Here is a 14,115-nt window from a genome sequence, read left to right on the forward strand (position 1 = left end):
GAAGTGCATTATCCAGCAACGATCCGTGTCGGCGCCAGCAGCATCGCGAGATCAGGGGCGGATGGGGGGTCAAACTTTGGTTGGCGCAGTAGTTTCGGAAAGGGTTGGAAGAAGCGGAGCGAGGTTGGGTCCTGCTGCGCTACGCCTACTCCTTCACAGCTGCCCTCGCGCTAGTGACATAAGCCAATCAGCGCCGCCCGCGCACTGCAATCGGTCCACCATACCCGCACCCAGCACCTCCTGCGTGGTCGCGCGTGCAGCCGGCAAACCACACTGCTGGCCCACGGTATCCAAGCGCGATCTGGGGTGGGCGCGCCTCCGGGCTGTCCATTGGCCTGCCCCTAGCCGAGCGTCTTCCAGAAATCGGCATGCAGCTAGTCCACCCCTGCCGCCTGTAACGGGGACGGGCGAGTCGATGACATGGGACTTTGCAGAGGCATGCAGCATCAGACATGCATCGCTGGCCGAGGTCACACAGCCAACGGCGAGCCACTCGCGGAGATTGGAGCAATCAGCGCTGAGCATCGGCATGTCATCAGCCTTGCATCCTCTAGTCCTCTTTCCTGACTACGGTACTGTCGCTACTGTCCCTCACACGCCTGACTACTGTTCTGTAGCCTGAGCACACCGGACGCAAGAAGCCGCCGTCCATCGGTCGACCCCCCGGCCTGGGTACATGTGCCGCCACGACGGGTTACGCCTAAAGGGCCCCCGTACATGAGGTTGTGTCGAGTCTTGCACCCTTGCTCTCTTAGGCACCGCCGAGAAAAGCACTTTAACCTTTTGCCAGCGTCGTGCTCCACCTGAGCACGCCTTGAAACCATGCGCACCGTGGCTAACGTCGCCTGTCGGGCGTGAACAACCGAGCGACCGGTCTGTTGATCCAAACACTGCGCATCGCACCCGGCACTCAACACCGGGCACAGTGTGCCCGTCTGGCGATACGCGCGTTCACGTAGCTGGCATGTCATTCCGCTCGCGCCATCGTCTAGCACTGCAAATAGCGCATCTATAGACTAGGTCGAAGCCTATTATAGCACGCCGGTATTCCCTTCAACGTCGCGGTGGGTGGAGTGGATCCGATCATCACGATGAGTGCTGGCTGCACCTAATACGAAGCACAAAGCCTGCCTGCGCCCCGGTGACAAAGAAGCCGCATGCTTCGTGAGGATCCATCTATTGAAGCATGCCGCTATCATCTACCGTTATTTGCAGCACCGCTGTCTCAACCAACATGACAAGCGGCCGACCGATCCCTCCATCTCACGACAAGGTCTTCACACCTCCCTGTTGACCCCACGGTGACCAGGCCCAAAGCGGCAGTGCCGTTCGACAACCAGAAATGAGAAAATCCCCGCGTGGCTGATGAGATGCAGCCGAAGCGCCGAGGGACCAACCCTGGCTTCGTCCCGCCTGAATGATCTACAGCGGTCCAACGCGGGCGCAAGGATCCTTTTGGTGGTTCAAACGAACAGGATCATGTCAGGGGGCTTGCATCTTGTCGCCAAAAAGAGCATATGAAAGCTGCACTTGGGTCCTTGCATGGGGGTCTTGTTCACGGATGCACTCAAAAGCATCGTCAACGTTTGCTTGGCTGCAGCCACATCCCATCTACACATGGCGTCTGTTTTGTCCAGCTGAAACCCAATCATGGAGCCGACATTTCATGGCACCATGTGTGCAGGCGCCTGCCGTAGGATCCTGATTGTACCAACAAAGAAGCAACTCCCATCACAGGTCGGTCATCAACAAAGTGCACCGAGTGTGGGCGTCAGTGAACGATGTTGCAACTAGCGCGAGCCACAGGGAACGAATCAATGCACCGTGTTCCGTAATTCAGCACATCCCGCGTATCACACCCAGCCAGTCTGACTCTGCAGCACGCGGCCTCGGTCATTTTGATCCACGAAAAATTGCGGCGCAGCTGTACACTTGTGCATCACGAGACGAATATGTGAACAGGAAAAGTAAGCACCGAACTGTCACCGGAACCCGCTCTGCAAAGCGTCGCTTGATCTTGTACGCTCAATCTACGAATCGTCGAATCGAGGTGCTGGGTGCTGACCCGCGTCTTCCCATAGTTTCGCGTTCAGATGATCCGCTCGAGACAATAGGCCGCGCAGCATTGGGCACAGCGCCATTCACAGACATTGCACTATCTGGAATCCCGTGCCTCCTAGCCGTGCTGTACGCCGTAAGCTCCATCAATCGAGATTGTGAAAACTGTGGTTTCAAAAAGGCTTTCTCCGGCATTATCATGGAGGATGCGCTTGGATGGACGCGGCAAGGGTGCTGCACTCATCACAGTGCCAGTGTGTCGAAGCCAGGCGCTGACAGCCCCAGTCCGGCAATCTGCAACACGGGAAGAAAAACCCTTTAATGACGTATCAGCGGGTGGCCCACGAGTCGAGTGGGTCTCAAACGTGGCGTCGCATCATCTCTAAGAATGCTGGAAAGGCAGAGAATCACGGTATGAGCGGCATCGCTACGCTAGCTCAAACCAACCACAAAGTCCCTCATGGCCCGCCCTGCCATATCAACCATGGTCATGTTGACACGACGTTACCTTCAGCATGATAGTCTATCATCCTGGCGTTCCCTTGAGTTTTGTCAACACCATTCACTAGACGTGGCCAGGCTATAGGTCGTTTCCCGGTCACGCAAGCACCCTAACCAAGCGCGAGGTGAAGCACGATGTGAACCAGTTGCATGAAAAAGAACTCGGTCGGCTTGGTAGCTGCATTATTTGTGGACGACGACGATCCTTTAGCATGGTATCGGCCTGTCTGCGTGTGATGTGTTCTAGATCATGGTCGGCCCATGCGAACGCGAAATTCTCTTTGCGGGCGCGGCGGCACTTTATCCTTGCCCACCAGCGAGCATTAGCCTCACCAGGCGGCTCGCGAGCCCACTTGCTCAACGTCGAGAGCCCCTGGTCCAATCGCCGTCCTCCGTTGAAGCCTCCTGTCTGCTTGGATCAGCAGCCACACTAGCTCGTCGGTGAGCCTCCTTACTGCTGCAAGTTGTGCTCGACGCAATCTTGGATATTTGCCGGAAACAAGTCCTACTGCACACCTCAGGCAAGCACCAGCGGTACAGCATCTCGAACATGCGCGTGTGACGCACGAAGAGGAAATCGGACACCGACACCCCACTCAACATCACTAGGGCTACGACCATGGGGCAAGATGGCATTTCCACATACACGATATGCGCTCGTAGCCGGGGTACGAGTCTGACCAGTCAGACCGCCACTGTGCCAGCTCACAGCCGTTGACTCGCTTGTGTGTACAAGTTGCTGGTACATCAACAAGAACAAGCCATGACTCTGCATCACTTTTACCTAGCCAAGACTGCCGCACGAGCATGCCGGACCGTGGGTATCGTGTACACGTCTGTACCTTCGCTTCACCCGAGCGCGCAACTGATGAAACTTCTGTCGGGCGATCCCATGCTAATTGTCTTACGACGCAGCAGCTGAAGCCAGCCTGCATCTCCGCAAAATCTTCTCCACTTTACCAGGGCCCGGCGGTGACTCGGTTTCACGCAGTACGAGCGTTTGTTTTCCTTCTGCCGCTCCACCGCGACCCTTTTGCCTGTCGCACCTCTTTAGGTTCGGTACCTAGCTGCCACCAACCGCCTCAAAGCCAATACAACAATGCATCCTGAGGAGCGATGGATCCGGCCGTCATCATGAATCAGGGTGTATTGAGGCGCTTGCTGCTGCAACTTGTGTCGACATGGCAGCTAATATAGAGCAAAGTTTCTCGATCAGCACGTCTGCCACATAGAATATCCGAGGTCGGGCCACCTCTAGCATTATGCTTACCGCTTACAGTTACACCACCGATCTCAGTCTTGTAATACTACGCACCAATCCGGCAATTGCACTCCGCTTTAATATTCCAGCAGCACACCCCTAGTCGGAACCCTATATAGCAGTTGCTATTCGTTTGTAAGACACAACTTGGTGCCCGCCAGTCATGCACTCGGCCGCTGTTACATCAGGCGATGTGTCAAATGCAATCCAAGGCTCGGTACTACTGCGTGCATCACTGCTGACAAGGGCCGTCCTTTGTGTGGAGGTGACCATCCTTGAGTTGCCAACTGAGACTTACTTGCGGAAGCTCCTATGCAAGTAGTTCCCCGTCAGGTGTATGACGGTGCAAACGGGCCCACGGATGCCATGCATGCGCCATGAATTTTTCCACCTCACCAGATCGGCAAATCGCCTATCTTCTTATTCTAGACATGCTCTAGGCTAAATTGTGCTTACGTGGCGATCCCAAAAGTCCACTTCCACCACTGAGCGACGACCCGAAGTACCTTCTTTATTCGCCTACGATTATGCGCAGAAGCAGTCACACCTGCATGGTCCTGATTTGTACGTCTCAGCAAATTGAACGCCCTATTTTTGGGCGCCCAGGACATAGATCGGTTTCTGCGTAGAGTACACGCACGTCGCTTATTGCCCGACTTGCCGCCTTCGCACCTGCCTCCCAGCCTGTCTGATGACCACGGCAGCCCCGGCTTGCCTCTTTGTCGAACACACCGATGTTTTCACGGCGATGCGGCTAGTACGCGCTCCATCAGCGCCCGCATTCGCAACACCACCCCTCTTGGCTACTAGCATTGACAGTAATCCGGTGCCTAGGATGACCTGGAGTTGCCCCAAACAGACCGCTCAAGGACTACCCGCACCACACAACACGGTGGCTTAACTTTCCGGACTGCGTTTCATCGACTTTTTTCCTGCTTCCGCTCTTTCCGATCGCTCTCGCACTCCCACGTACTGGCTGCCTGACTGCCCAACACTGAATCGTCGGCCGCCAGCGGGTCGCCTGTATGCACACCAAGTGGTACTATCTGCCCTTATAGTTACCCACCCTTTACAGTTCAAGGGTACATGCAGGCGCTATACGCTGTCATACGGATGGTCTCGACTTTGCGGAGGCCAGTTCTCTCAGTTGATCAACAAGTACCACGATGATCCAAGGATGGCTCAGGTTCTCGCTTTCGAATCTCTAGTTGCGTCTTGTTAGCTGCCCACTTATGCTGCGCTGCGTACAGTACCCGTCTCCGCCTGTCCTCCGGCAGATGCATCTTGCAACACGGCCTGGTCCTGCTGCCTCAGCACCCTGGGAAATTATTGCTATTTACTGTGCCTTCCATGTGCATGTTAAAATGCCAGGTAACAGCTCGGAACCAAGAATTTCCGGATCGTCGCTACGGATGCAACGCCGATAATCGTGCCTTTAAGCGGAAGCTCACGAAGTATCCTACCTATCTCATTCCGTATTCGCGCTTGCATCCATGCTCTATATCCGAACAAGGTTGGCTGCCTGTTCCTCATACCTAACCTTTACAGCGCCACGGTTCAAGGAAAAAGCCGGACACAAGGCTGTACAACCCGGCGAATCAGCTGATATCTCACGGTATACTACATCGCCGTAAGCGAGAGCCTAAGATGTTGAACAGAGATCGTCGACATGTTGATCGCAAAGGAGGAAAATGCCGACGTTCGGACGTTGACATCATGTGCCTACTCATGTCCTAACACCACCAAAAATATTCAATAGACTCAACACGGTAGACGTTCGTATCAACAACGCCGGTAACCTCCATCCACCGATAAGTATACACAAACATGTACAAAGCGGGCCGACTACGCAGCCCAAGTACGAAGACCATGTACATGTCCCTCGCCACATCAATCACCGCAGAATCAGCATCCCATAGCATAGCCCCCCGGAACAAAAAAGCAGCGCCTCCTCGCCACACATGTCATGCCACACACGCGCATCTGCCATCAACTCCCAACCCAACAACGGCCCGGTCAAAACAGGTCTACCAGCTCCCCATGCATACTCGCATTCGCTATCCGGAACCGCTCATGCTCACTCGCTTCGCCCGCGCACAGTGCGGGAGGGTGTCATCGGACTGGGCTGGACTGGGTTCGGTAGGCTGACTGACCAGGCCATGCAGGACTGTCGATCCCATGACGAATAGACGTTGGGCTGGGGTTGGGGTAGTGTCCTGTAGTGTAGTGCGGGGCTTGCTTTGTGCGAACATGTTGACATAAGCGCATGTGTGAGTATGGGCTTTTGGGTTCGAGCGGTGAGTATGTGGGTTCGTGTGTAGAACTATCACGATGTGTGTGTGCTGCGTGTGTATGAGCGTTATCGCGGAAGCGGAATGTCTTGGTCACGAAAAGCAATCATGCAGCTTTTTGGTTGCTTGATTCGTCGTGATGCTGGTTAAGGGAAAAGGTAAGCATGCGTCTGCGCATCTAGGTTTTTGAGTCACACAAAAAGCGTACGCTTGATGCGCAGCGTACTTTTGAGCGTGTGGACCATGGAATACAATTGGACCTCGCGACTTAGTTTGCACGGCTTGTATTGCAGCTCATGACATAGATTTTCGCTTCGCACCTGACTTCCGTACACCATCAGTTCTACTGACATTGTCCTCTTTTCTTTTCGTCATCAAGAGTCCCTTGATGTGGTCATGACGCTAAAGTTTATCAGGAACGGATCAATCTGGGAGACGTGAAATGAGATGACATGTGTAAGTCTGGTAATGTCGCCTAAGGATGATTCAGATCGCTTGTGTGGCCAAATCATGGCTACAGTAGGGGGGCACCTTAACTTCCAAGCAGTTACCCGTACGCGAGGTAATATGCATCTACTAAGTACTGCTATTGCTGACGTTTGTTCCCTTTGCTCTGGTAAATCACTACACTAATTGTTCTTCTACGCCGTAAATCTTTTGCAGCTATTGCAGCCAACCCCCATGTGATGCTCAGCTATATTGCCATACTTAGGTCCACGAAAGGCGCACCCAGTTTCGAAGGCTCGTATCCTTCTACCGAGATCTTGAATGTCAAAATGTAGAAAATGGACCCAAAGTAGCGATCGTCTTTGGGGCAATGGCCGTGGTCAACCATTGAAATCTGTATTGTGCGCGTATGCGTTACAGTTGTAAGTTCTTCTAATTGGAAAGGGAGTAAGCCTCTCGGTAGCCATTGCGTCTCGGGTGTCGGAATTTGTACACTTCGCGCGGTGAATATAGCCTTCCACAAGGTATATGCTTCCAGTACCTGCGTCAGCACATGTTTTAGGTCGAGCTCTGTCGATAAAACAGTCTGGTTACTTGGGAGATCTAGTATCGGCTTTGTCTTCTTAGATTGAAGGAAGAGCATGTCGCATGCAGCCTTAATTGAAGCAATACTGCTGGGGCGGAGAACATCCCAGATCGAGGAGTAACAGTTGTGCTTGGTAGCGACTTGGTTGAGACGCTGGTCAAGTATGACGTAGGTCATTTCTCTGTCTTTGACAGCACCAAAATTACTTCGAAGGGCGTACCAAAACTGTGGATCACGCGTTTTTGGCAACCCACTTCCTCTGAGGCGCTCAGGATGAATATTGTCTATCCACCCTGGCAGTGGTCCGCAACAGGGATTGACAAGATGCGGAAGGCCAGGAAAAGGTAGGCACAGCTTACACAGTCTATCGACGACTGTTTGAGCCGACGGTCGATCAAGGCGTCTTGTGGCCAGAAGTTCTGGCAGGTAATCGACAATGGGTTTGAGCCTGCCGCTGTCAGGATGATCCGACAGTAGTGCGAGCCATGATGATGTTGCCTCTGGGTTGCGTGCAAAACTGGATTGTCCGTTACTAGTTTTCTTCCAATAGTCCTTGACTTCGGAGAGAGTGCGTCCGTAAAGTCCCGAAATCATCTCGACCAGAACACATCCAAGAGAGAATATGTCGCTAGCTCGGTTGCGAGGCTCAGAATCCAAAACTTCTGGCGCGGAATACCGAATAGTCCATGCAGATGGCCGTCCAGTGGTTGTCGAAACAGAGTCATCGGAGAAGTCCAAGCTATGTATGGTTAGCACAGTAGTGTCGTGATTCGGGGTTGACTTACCTGAACCCAAAATCGGTAAGCAATATGTTGGTGCCATGAACGAGAACATTCTGCGGCTTCAAATCTTCGTGTCTAAGTCGTATTAGCCCTACCATTTGAGGGCAGTCTATTGGGAGGAGCGGACAAAGCGATCGTGTAGCGCAGCTCGTCCACAGTTCCCTTACTACACTTCAGCGCACTTACCGTATCTTGTTGTCATGGAGATACAATCTAGAAGGCGATTAGCAAAAGCTCCCCCTTATGTCAACTTTGCAGCCAGTCTGTCAGCCACCCATCATCGCTCTTTGAAGCTCGATGATGTGGAAGCGTAGGTTGGCATGTACTTACAGCCCGTTGCAAAGACAGTCAATGCCCTTGTAGAGTATGGCCCATTCCCGGTCTCCGATATGGTTATCAAGGAAGGCAGCAAGATCCATATCGGCCACAGGTGTTGAGAGAATATTGACGGACTCATTGTCGGTATAACTCCCAAGAAAGCGAATACAATGGCGATGATTGACTTGGCGCATGACTCTGACTTCTCGGATGAAAGCAGCCATGATCTGTTGGTGCGCTTTAAGCTGTTTAGGCCTCGCGATCTTCTTCCGTACACACACAATGGGTGGCTCGCGGGACCGGACGGTCACTTCTTCGACAAGGCCCACCATACCTTCGCCTAGCAACCGATTTTCCTCAAATACCTCTTCGTCGTCTTCGAACTCGCAATGGTTAAACATCATACCCGGTATGTGATCTCCCGTAGCACCTCCTGTCCAACGCGCAAGAAACACCCTGAGATGTTCGTCTTGTAATCTTAAGAACTCTGATATATGGTGAGGATCTGTCAAGGATCGCCGAAGCAGTTGTTTTGACAAGGGTAGCCACAGATCGGTGACCCCAAGGCTTTTAAGGGCACTCCGAGCGCTTTCAACAGCCATCTCCGATAGTATACGATTTAGTATCGATCCAGAGTACCACGGTCTGCAGAAGGGGTCTTGTTCACTCCGAGTCATGTAGCTTCCATTTGCTGACGATGTTCTTGTCGGAACCTCAGCGGCTTTACTGATGGTGGACAGCTCAGATGACGCGTTGTCGATATCTACAAGTTCTACATTGTTGCCATTGCGACTTGGCGTAGCCTGTAGATTCGGGGAGCTGGCCACGTTCCCGTCCGTATGGCGCCGTGTGTGCAGTGGCAAGCGCCTTTCTTGATTCCGCTCAGTAGAAACGGGAACTTCGCTCTCAGCACTGTGTGTCAACTCTGCTACACGAGCTTTTATGCGTGCCACGCGACTTTCGATGGTCTCCTCATCTTGTATTTCTTCATCGCTTTGCTGTGCTCCTTGACCCGCTCGCCTCAGCTCGGCCTTTCTCCTTATCTCGGCCCATCTATCGGGGACGCTGCTACTGTCTGACGGCATCGTATATTGGCGAGCACCTCTGGATCGTAGCGAGGGAGGCATGTCCAGATTATAGCCCCAACCCATCGCCGCCGCCTCTACCCCACCTTCAGCCTGATCGCCAGGGCGCAGCTGAGCTTGGTCATTTGTAGTATCAGTTTTCGATCGTTTCAAGCCAATGGATGGGCCAGGAAGTCGCATAGCCCGTCTGAGTCTTTGCTTGGAAGTCTCCATGGTGTTTAGTGTGCGTTGTCACGCAGGTCCAAGGCACCAAGGCCGGACTTTCCTTCCTGAAAGCTGACATGGCTACCAGGCTGAAGCTGTGTAACATAGCCAAGATAGCTGCAGATAGGATTGGTGAAGATGGTTCGTACGCGCCTGCTCAGATAGGCGTCGGAAGGCCCCGCAATGCACGTGATTGTCGCTTAGACCTTCCCATCTCATCACCTATCCACATGTTGCATGCGACAAGCTCTACAAACCTCCCCGCACCTATCATGGCTGGTTATCGACGTTTGCCAGTTTTGAGACTGGCGCATATATCTTCGTATCTACTGCCGCCGTGACACGAAGAGTCTCGAAACACCTCTACACCACAGAACCTCTCACAATGCCTATCCAAGTAACGCGCATGAAAGAGGCCGATATCGACGGCGCAATCGATACCATACAACAAGCCTTCGCCAATGACCCTTACAATAATTGGGTCTTCCCAGATCGCGAAAAGGTACTTACCTCAGTACCCGTCTTCTCGCGCGCTGCTCACCATCTCAGGTCTCTTTAGTACGAAATCGCGTATCCCTCACCCTGCGCTGCCGATGGGGCATCGAACATGGCCTCTTCCACGTCGCACGCGACACGTCGAACCCGTCCAAGATCCTCGGCTGCGCCATGTGGCTCCCCCCGCGACCCACGTCCGAGCCCGACTCCTGGTCGCTATACCTCTCGTACTGGTATCTCTGGGCCAACCAAATACGCATGAACCTATGGTACGGACGCGGTGGCCTCAGTACAACGCGATATTGGATATGGAAAGCGCGACAGGCGGAAGCGCAGGCTGAATTATGGACGGACCCAAAGGGATACTATTTCTGCAACATCGTTACTGTTTTGCCGGAGTGTCAGGGACAGGGCGTGGGAAGGGCATTGATGGAAGAGGTGCTGGATATGGCTGATAAGGAGGGGAAAATGTGCTATTTGGAGAGTAGCAGGAGTGAGCCGAACATCGCCATTTATGAGAAGTTTGGCTTTCGGTTGGCGAGGGAGATGGAGTGTAGGGATGGAGAGGGAGAGAAGGACGCTATCAAGCTATATTGCATGCTCAGGGAGCCAAAAGGCGGGAAGGACCAGGAAGACTCGGAAGCAAGAAATAAGAGCGTTGCTGCAGAGACAGCTGGGACAACGCCAGAGATAGGACAATGAGCGGCTTACATTCAATCCGTGCGCAATGGCATTCATATCTACTTCAAACCGATACACCAAGCTCCTGTAGATCAATACCCACAACAGAGTCCATATTCAAACCGCCATCCAACTCCCCAAGATCCACCAACTGGCCATACTCCCACGCCTGAGCCTTAACCGGCCCCTCCTCCCAGTTTACGCCAGGCCAGCCATCAAACACCGCCTTAGCCGCCGCCTCCTTCCCCTCCCTATCCACAACATCAACAATCCTCAACGCACTCCTCAGAACCCGCTCTGCAAACCCATCATCCCCCACAGGCTGCGCTTGAATCGCCCGCACCATCGCCCCAATAGTCTTACGAACCCGCTTCCCCGTCCACCACCCCTTCGGCGCTAGATTCGCCAGCGCCAACCACCACCCGAACAGAACCAGAGCCCTTGGTTCCTTGTCCCGCATCAACTGGAGGTAGTCTGGCATAAGGAAGGATGTCCAGACGAAGATGCGGACGTAGAAGTCAGAGTCTAGCCCGTAGTAATACAGAGATAGGAAGATGGGGGATAGAGCGTGGAAGACGGGGAGAAGGGTTGGTCGGTGCCAGTCTAGCGTTCCTGACTCTTTTCCACGGATAACGCTTTGGAGGAGTTGCATTAAAGGCGGTGGAAGAAAGAGGCGGTTCTGCGTGGGGAAGTGGATGGGCGTGTATGTCGGTGCTGGATTGGGGTTATCAGGCGTGGTTCCCAGAGGACCGATGGGCGCTTCGATGGCTGCGACGTCGATGATGGGTGGGGGTGGTAGCGTCTTGATTTCCCGGCGTACTAACGGGTACACGGAAAGTTTCTCGATGCCTTGGGCCCAGCGGAGGGAGGCGAGGATACGCAGGCCTTCGCTTAGTTTGAGGAGGCCGAACACCCATTCGAGGTGATCTTCGTCTGTGTCGGTGGCTGGCCCGGGGACGAGCGCGAGGAGAAGACCGCCTGTTACGAGGACGGCTTCGTAATTCTCGGCTGTGATGTTCTTGAGGGCTTCTTTGTAGGTGGAAAAGGTCTTTTGACGGTAGAGTAGGGCTTGTTTTTCGACCGTCTTATTGGGCGTGACGTTGTTGCTGTAGGTTGCTGTCATACCGAGTAGGGCGTATAAGAGAAATGGGTTAGAAATGCTTAGTTGGGGTATGGTCTCTTTGTGTAGGTTCTGGATGATGGCATCGTCGCAGGATACAACGGTACGGTAGGCGTCTGTTCTGTAGAATTGCAGTAGATGACTGTCGAGGGCTGTGAGTGTACCTATGGATGTATGGCAGTGTGGGCTGAGATATGGCATCAACTGAATGGAAAGATCGTTGAAGTCTACTGGAGTGTTGGACGTAGATAGTGAAACCTCATCACTGGACGATGGGCCTGCCGACGAAGTGCGAGAGGTCGAGAGGACATCTTGGATATATTCGCAATCCAGATTCCGGAGGTTACAGTATCCACATCTGGGCTGCGCTTCGTCACACTGCACCGTATCAATTTTATAACTCCATATGAGTCTCCTCAGGTCTGAATTTACCTTCACTTTCTTCTTCTTGCAGGTGAAGCATCCGCCCCTCGATTTGCGATGCGGCCTCTTAGTCACGAACGTGGTGGAGCGGCGCGCCATCCCATTTGATGTCTGCGTGTAGCTAGTATGTATTGAGGAATCACATTTTGTGGAAGCATGAGGTGGTGCTGCGTGAGGCGTGCCGCCTAATGTGGCTGGGTGCGCTTGTTCCAAGCTTGAGAGCTAAGATCTGACCTACCTCGAGTCATGCACGTCATAGGGGTCAGAGTTGGCTTTCGCAACGGCCGGCTGTCAAGCTTAAATATACGTTATTGGCATGTGAAATCATGCTATAGCCTGCTGTACAAAGTCGAAGGCATTCGAGATGTTCGCCTGCGTGGATTCAGGCACACATACCAAGACTCACCGAAAAGATGATATCGTGAGCAGACTGGAGAGAATAGGCAAAATGTATTGCGCTTAGGAAAATAGAGGATGCCCCGGAAAGTTGCTTCAAGCGCGCTGGAAGTACTGACCAAATTGCCAAAACCCTTCACTTTCTCTCCACAACGCCGACCTCGCCATCGCTGTCCAGTCGCGATTTCCCCAAGTTTCCCTCAACATAGCGACTCGGCTGCAGAACGAGCAACAAAACCAGAACCAGAAACATTGGCACAGCATCGAAGCAATACAGCGTCCATTCATGCGCAATCAAATACGCAGCGTTGCCCATGGCATACTCGATGAGTCTGAACGTGCAGCGGAACAAGATCAACGCACTGACGCTGTAGAGTATGTATAGCATCTTCTTCCAGTCTGCTGACGCATGATCGGCTTTCTTGTTCATGCGGATCTGGAAGTCGAATGAAGCGGCAAGGAAGACGATGAAGGTAGCGACTTGGAGTGCGAGGCCCGCGATGACGATCTTCTCTCCTGCGAGTGCGAGAGCGAGTTGCATGGTGCCCATGATACTTGCGCCTGTTCCTTCGTTAGCTTACATTTTTACAGTCCTCATCTTTGTCAAGTTCGCGTACCTAAGCCCTGGATGATCAACGTTGTGACATCCGCAGTGACAAAGATCCTCGTGTACCACCTCGCTGGGATGAGACTGACGTCTTCACCACCGGCGAGTCTGATGGTACGGCCAAGCATCATGTATATAGTTGCAGCGAACCACAGAGGACCGACAAGTGTCAGTACACCTTGAGTGATGTACGGGCCCCAGGCTTGATTGTCGAAGTGAGAAGCGATGCGTGCGCCGTATCCGCCAACTTCGCCTGTAGTCATGAATCAGCAAAGATCCTAGATGGTTTTGAGGGATGATTTCAATATGCAGAACAAGAATGGGACAACGTACACAGAGCGCCGATGACCACAAAGACGATAATCCGATTCCTCGACTTGAGAAACTGGTACAGATGTAGAAGGGCCATTACGAGGAACACGACGAGACAGACGATTGCTCCAGCCATGGAAGGAACATAACGGTACATTTCCCAATCGAAGTCTGGCCCTTTGGGTGGATTCTGTCGTTTCCAGTCCAGCGTAGCATGAGCGATGCTAAGTGAGCTTGCCATGATGACGGGTTAATCGAAATCTGATCGAAACGATCAAGTATAAATACTAGAACTCGAGGAAGAAGTAAAATAGATAGCTGTAACACCTCACCTCAACCAGCGACAACCCCATCTTATGTAGTCGTCCAAACTGAAGACACGCACTGCATCATGACCAGATTTCGCATCCGCAGCAGTACATCGCATTCGCTTAATCTTTGCATTGCCCATGTGTAAAACGCCTCAATGCCGTGTATGACGATGTTTCCTAGGCCGCAATGCCCAGACTTTCGCATCGCAGACCGCAGCATGCGTTAGCGTGGCGGTT

At 53.0% G+C, this 14,115-nt stretch overlaps 4 protein-coding genes across 4 annotated transcripts; 1 reads left to right on the top strand and 3 right to left on the bottom strand.

Moving 5' to 3' along the window:
• Positions 1-6,805: 6,805 nt before the first annotated feature.
• Positions 6,806-8,648, bottom strand: J4E85_003439 (uncharacterized protein; the record flags this gene model as incomplete). The annotated part of the gene is made up of 4 exons (XM_051467707.1): positions 6,806-7,883; positions 7,930-8,001; positions 8,113-8,139; positions 8,257-8,648. 4 exons carry the CDS (start codon positions 8,646-8,648, stop codon positions 6,806-6,808), a joined length of 1,569 nt encoding a protein of 522 aa, XP_051328866.1.
• A 1,270-nt stretch (positions 8,649-9,918) lies between these two features.
• Positions 9,919-10,730, top strand: J4E85_003440 (uncharacterized protein; the record flags this gene model as incomplete). The annotated part of the gene is made up of 2 exons (XM_051467708.1): positions 9,919-10,035; positions 10,083-10,730. The coding sequence occupies 2 exons, from the start codon at positions 9,919-9,921 to the stop codon at positions 10,728-10,730; spliced, it is 765 nt and encodes a 254-aa protein (XP_051328867.1).
• Positions 10,731-10,773: 43 nt separating this feature from the next.
• Positions 10,774-12,140, bottom strand: J4E85_003441 (uncharacterized protein; the record flags this gene model as incomplete). The annotated part of the gene is made up of 2 exons (XM_051467709.1): positions 10,774-11,993; positions 12,116-12,140. The coding sequence occupies 2 exons, from the start codon at positions 12,138-12,140 to the stop codon at positions 10,774-10,776; spliced, it is 1,245 nt and encodes a 414-aa protein (XP_051328868.1).
• Positions 12,141-12,784: 644 nt separating this feature from the next.
• J4E85_003442 (uncharacterized protein) lies at positions 12,785-13,808 on the bottom strand (the record flags this gene model as incomplete). The annotated part of the gene is made up of 3 exons (XM_051467710.1): positions 12,785-13,209; positions 13,266-13,508; positions 13,589-13,808. The coding sequence occupies 3 exons, from the start codon at positions 13,806-13,808 to the stop codon at positions 12,785-12,787; spliced, it is 888 nt and encodes a 295-aa protein (XP_051328869.1).
• Positions 13,809-14,115: the final 307 nt, after the last annotated feature.

The sequence above is a fragment of the Alternaria conjuncta genome (genome assembly GCF_024043145.1).
Source record: "Alternaria conjuncta strain BMP 0040 chromosome Unknown scaffold_4, whole genome shotgun sequence".
Classification (NCBI taxonomy): domain Eukaryota; kingdom Fungi; phylum Ascomycota; class Dothideomycetes; order Pleosporales; family Pleosporaceae; genus Alternaria; species Alternaria conjuncta.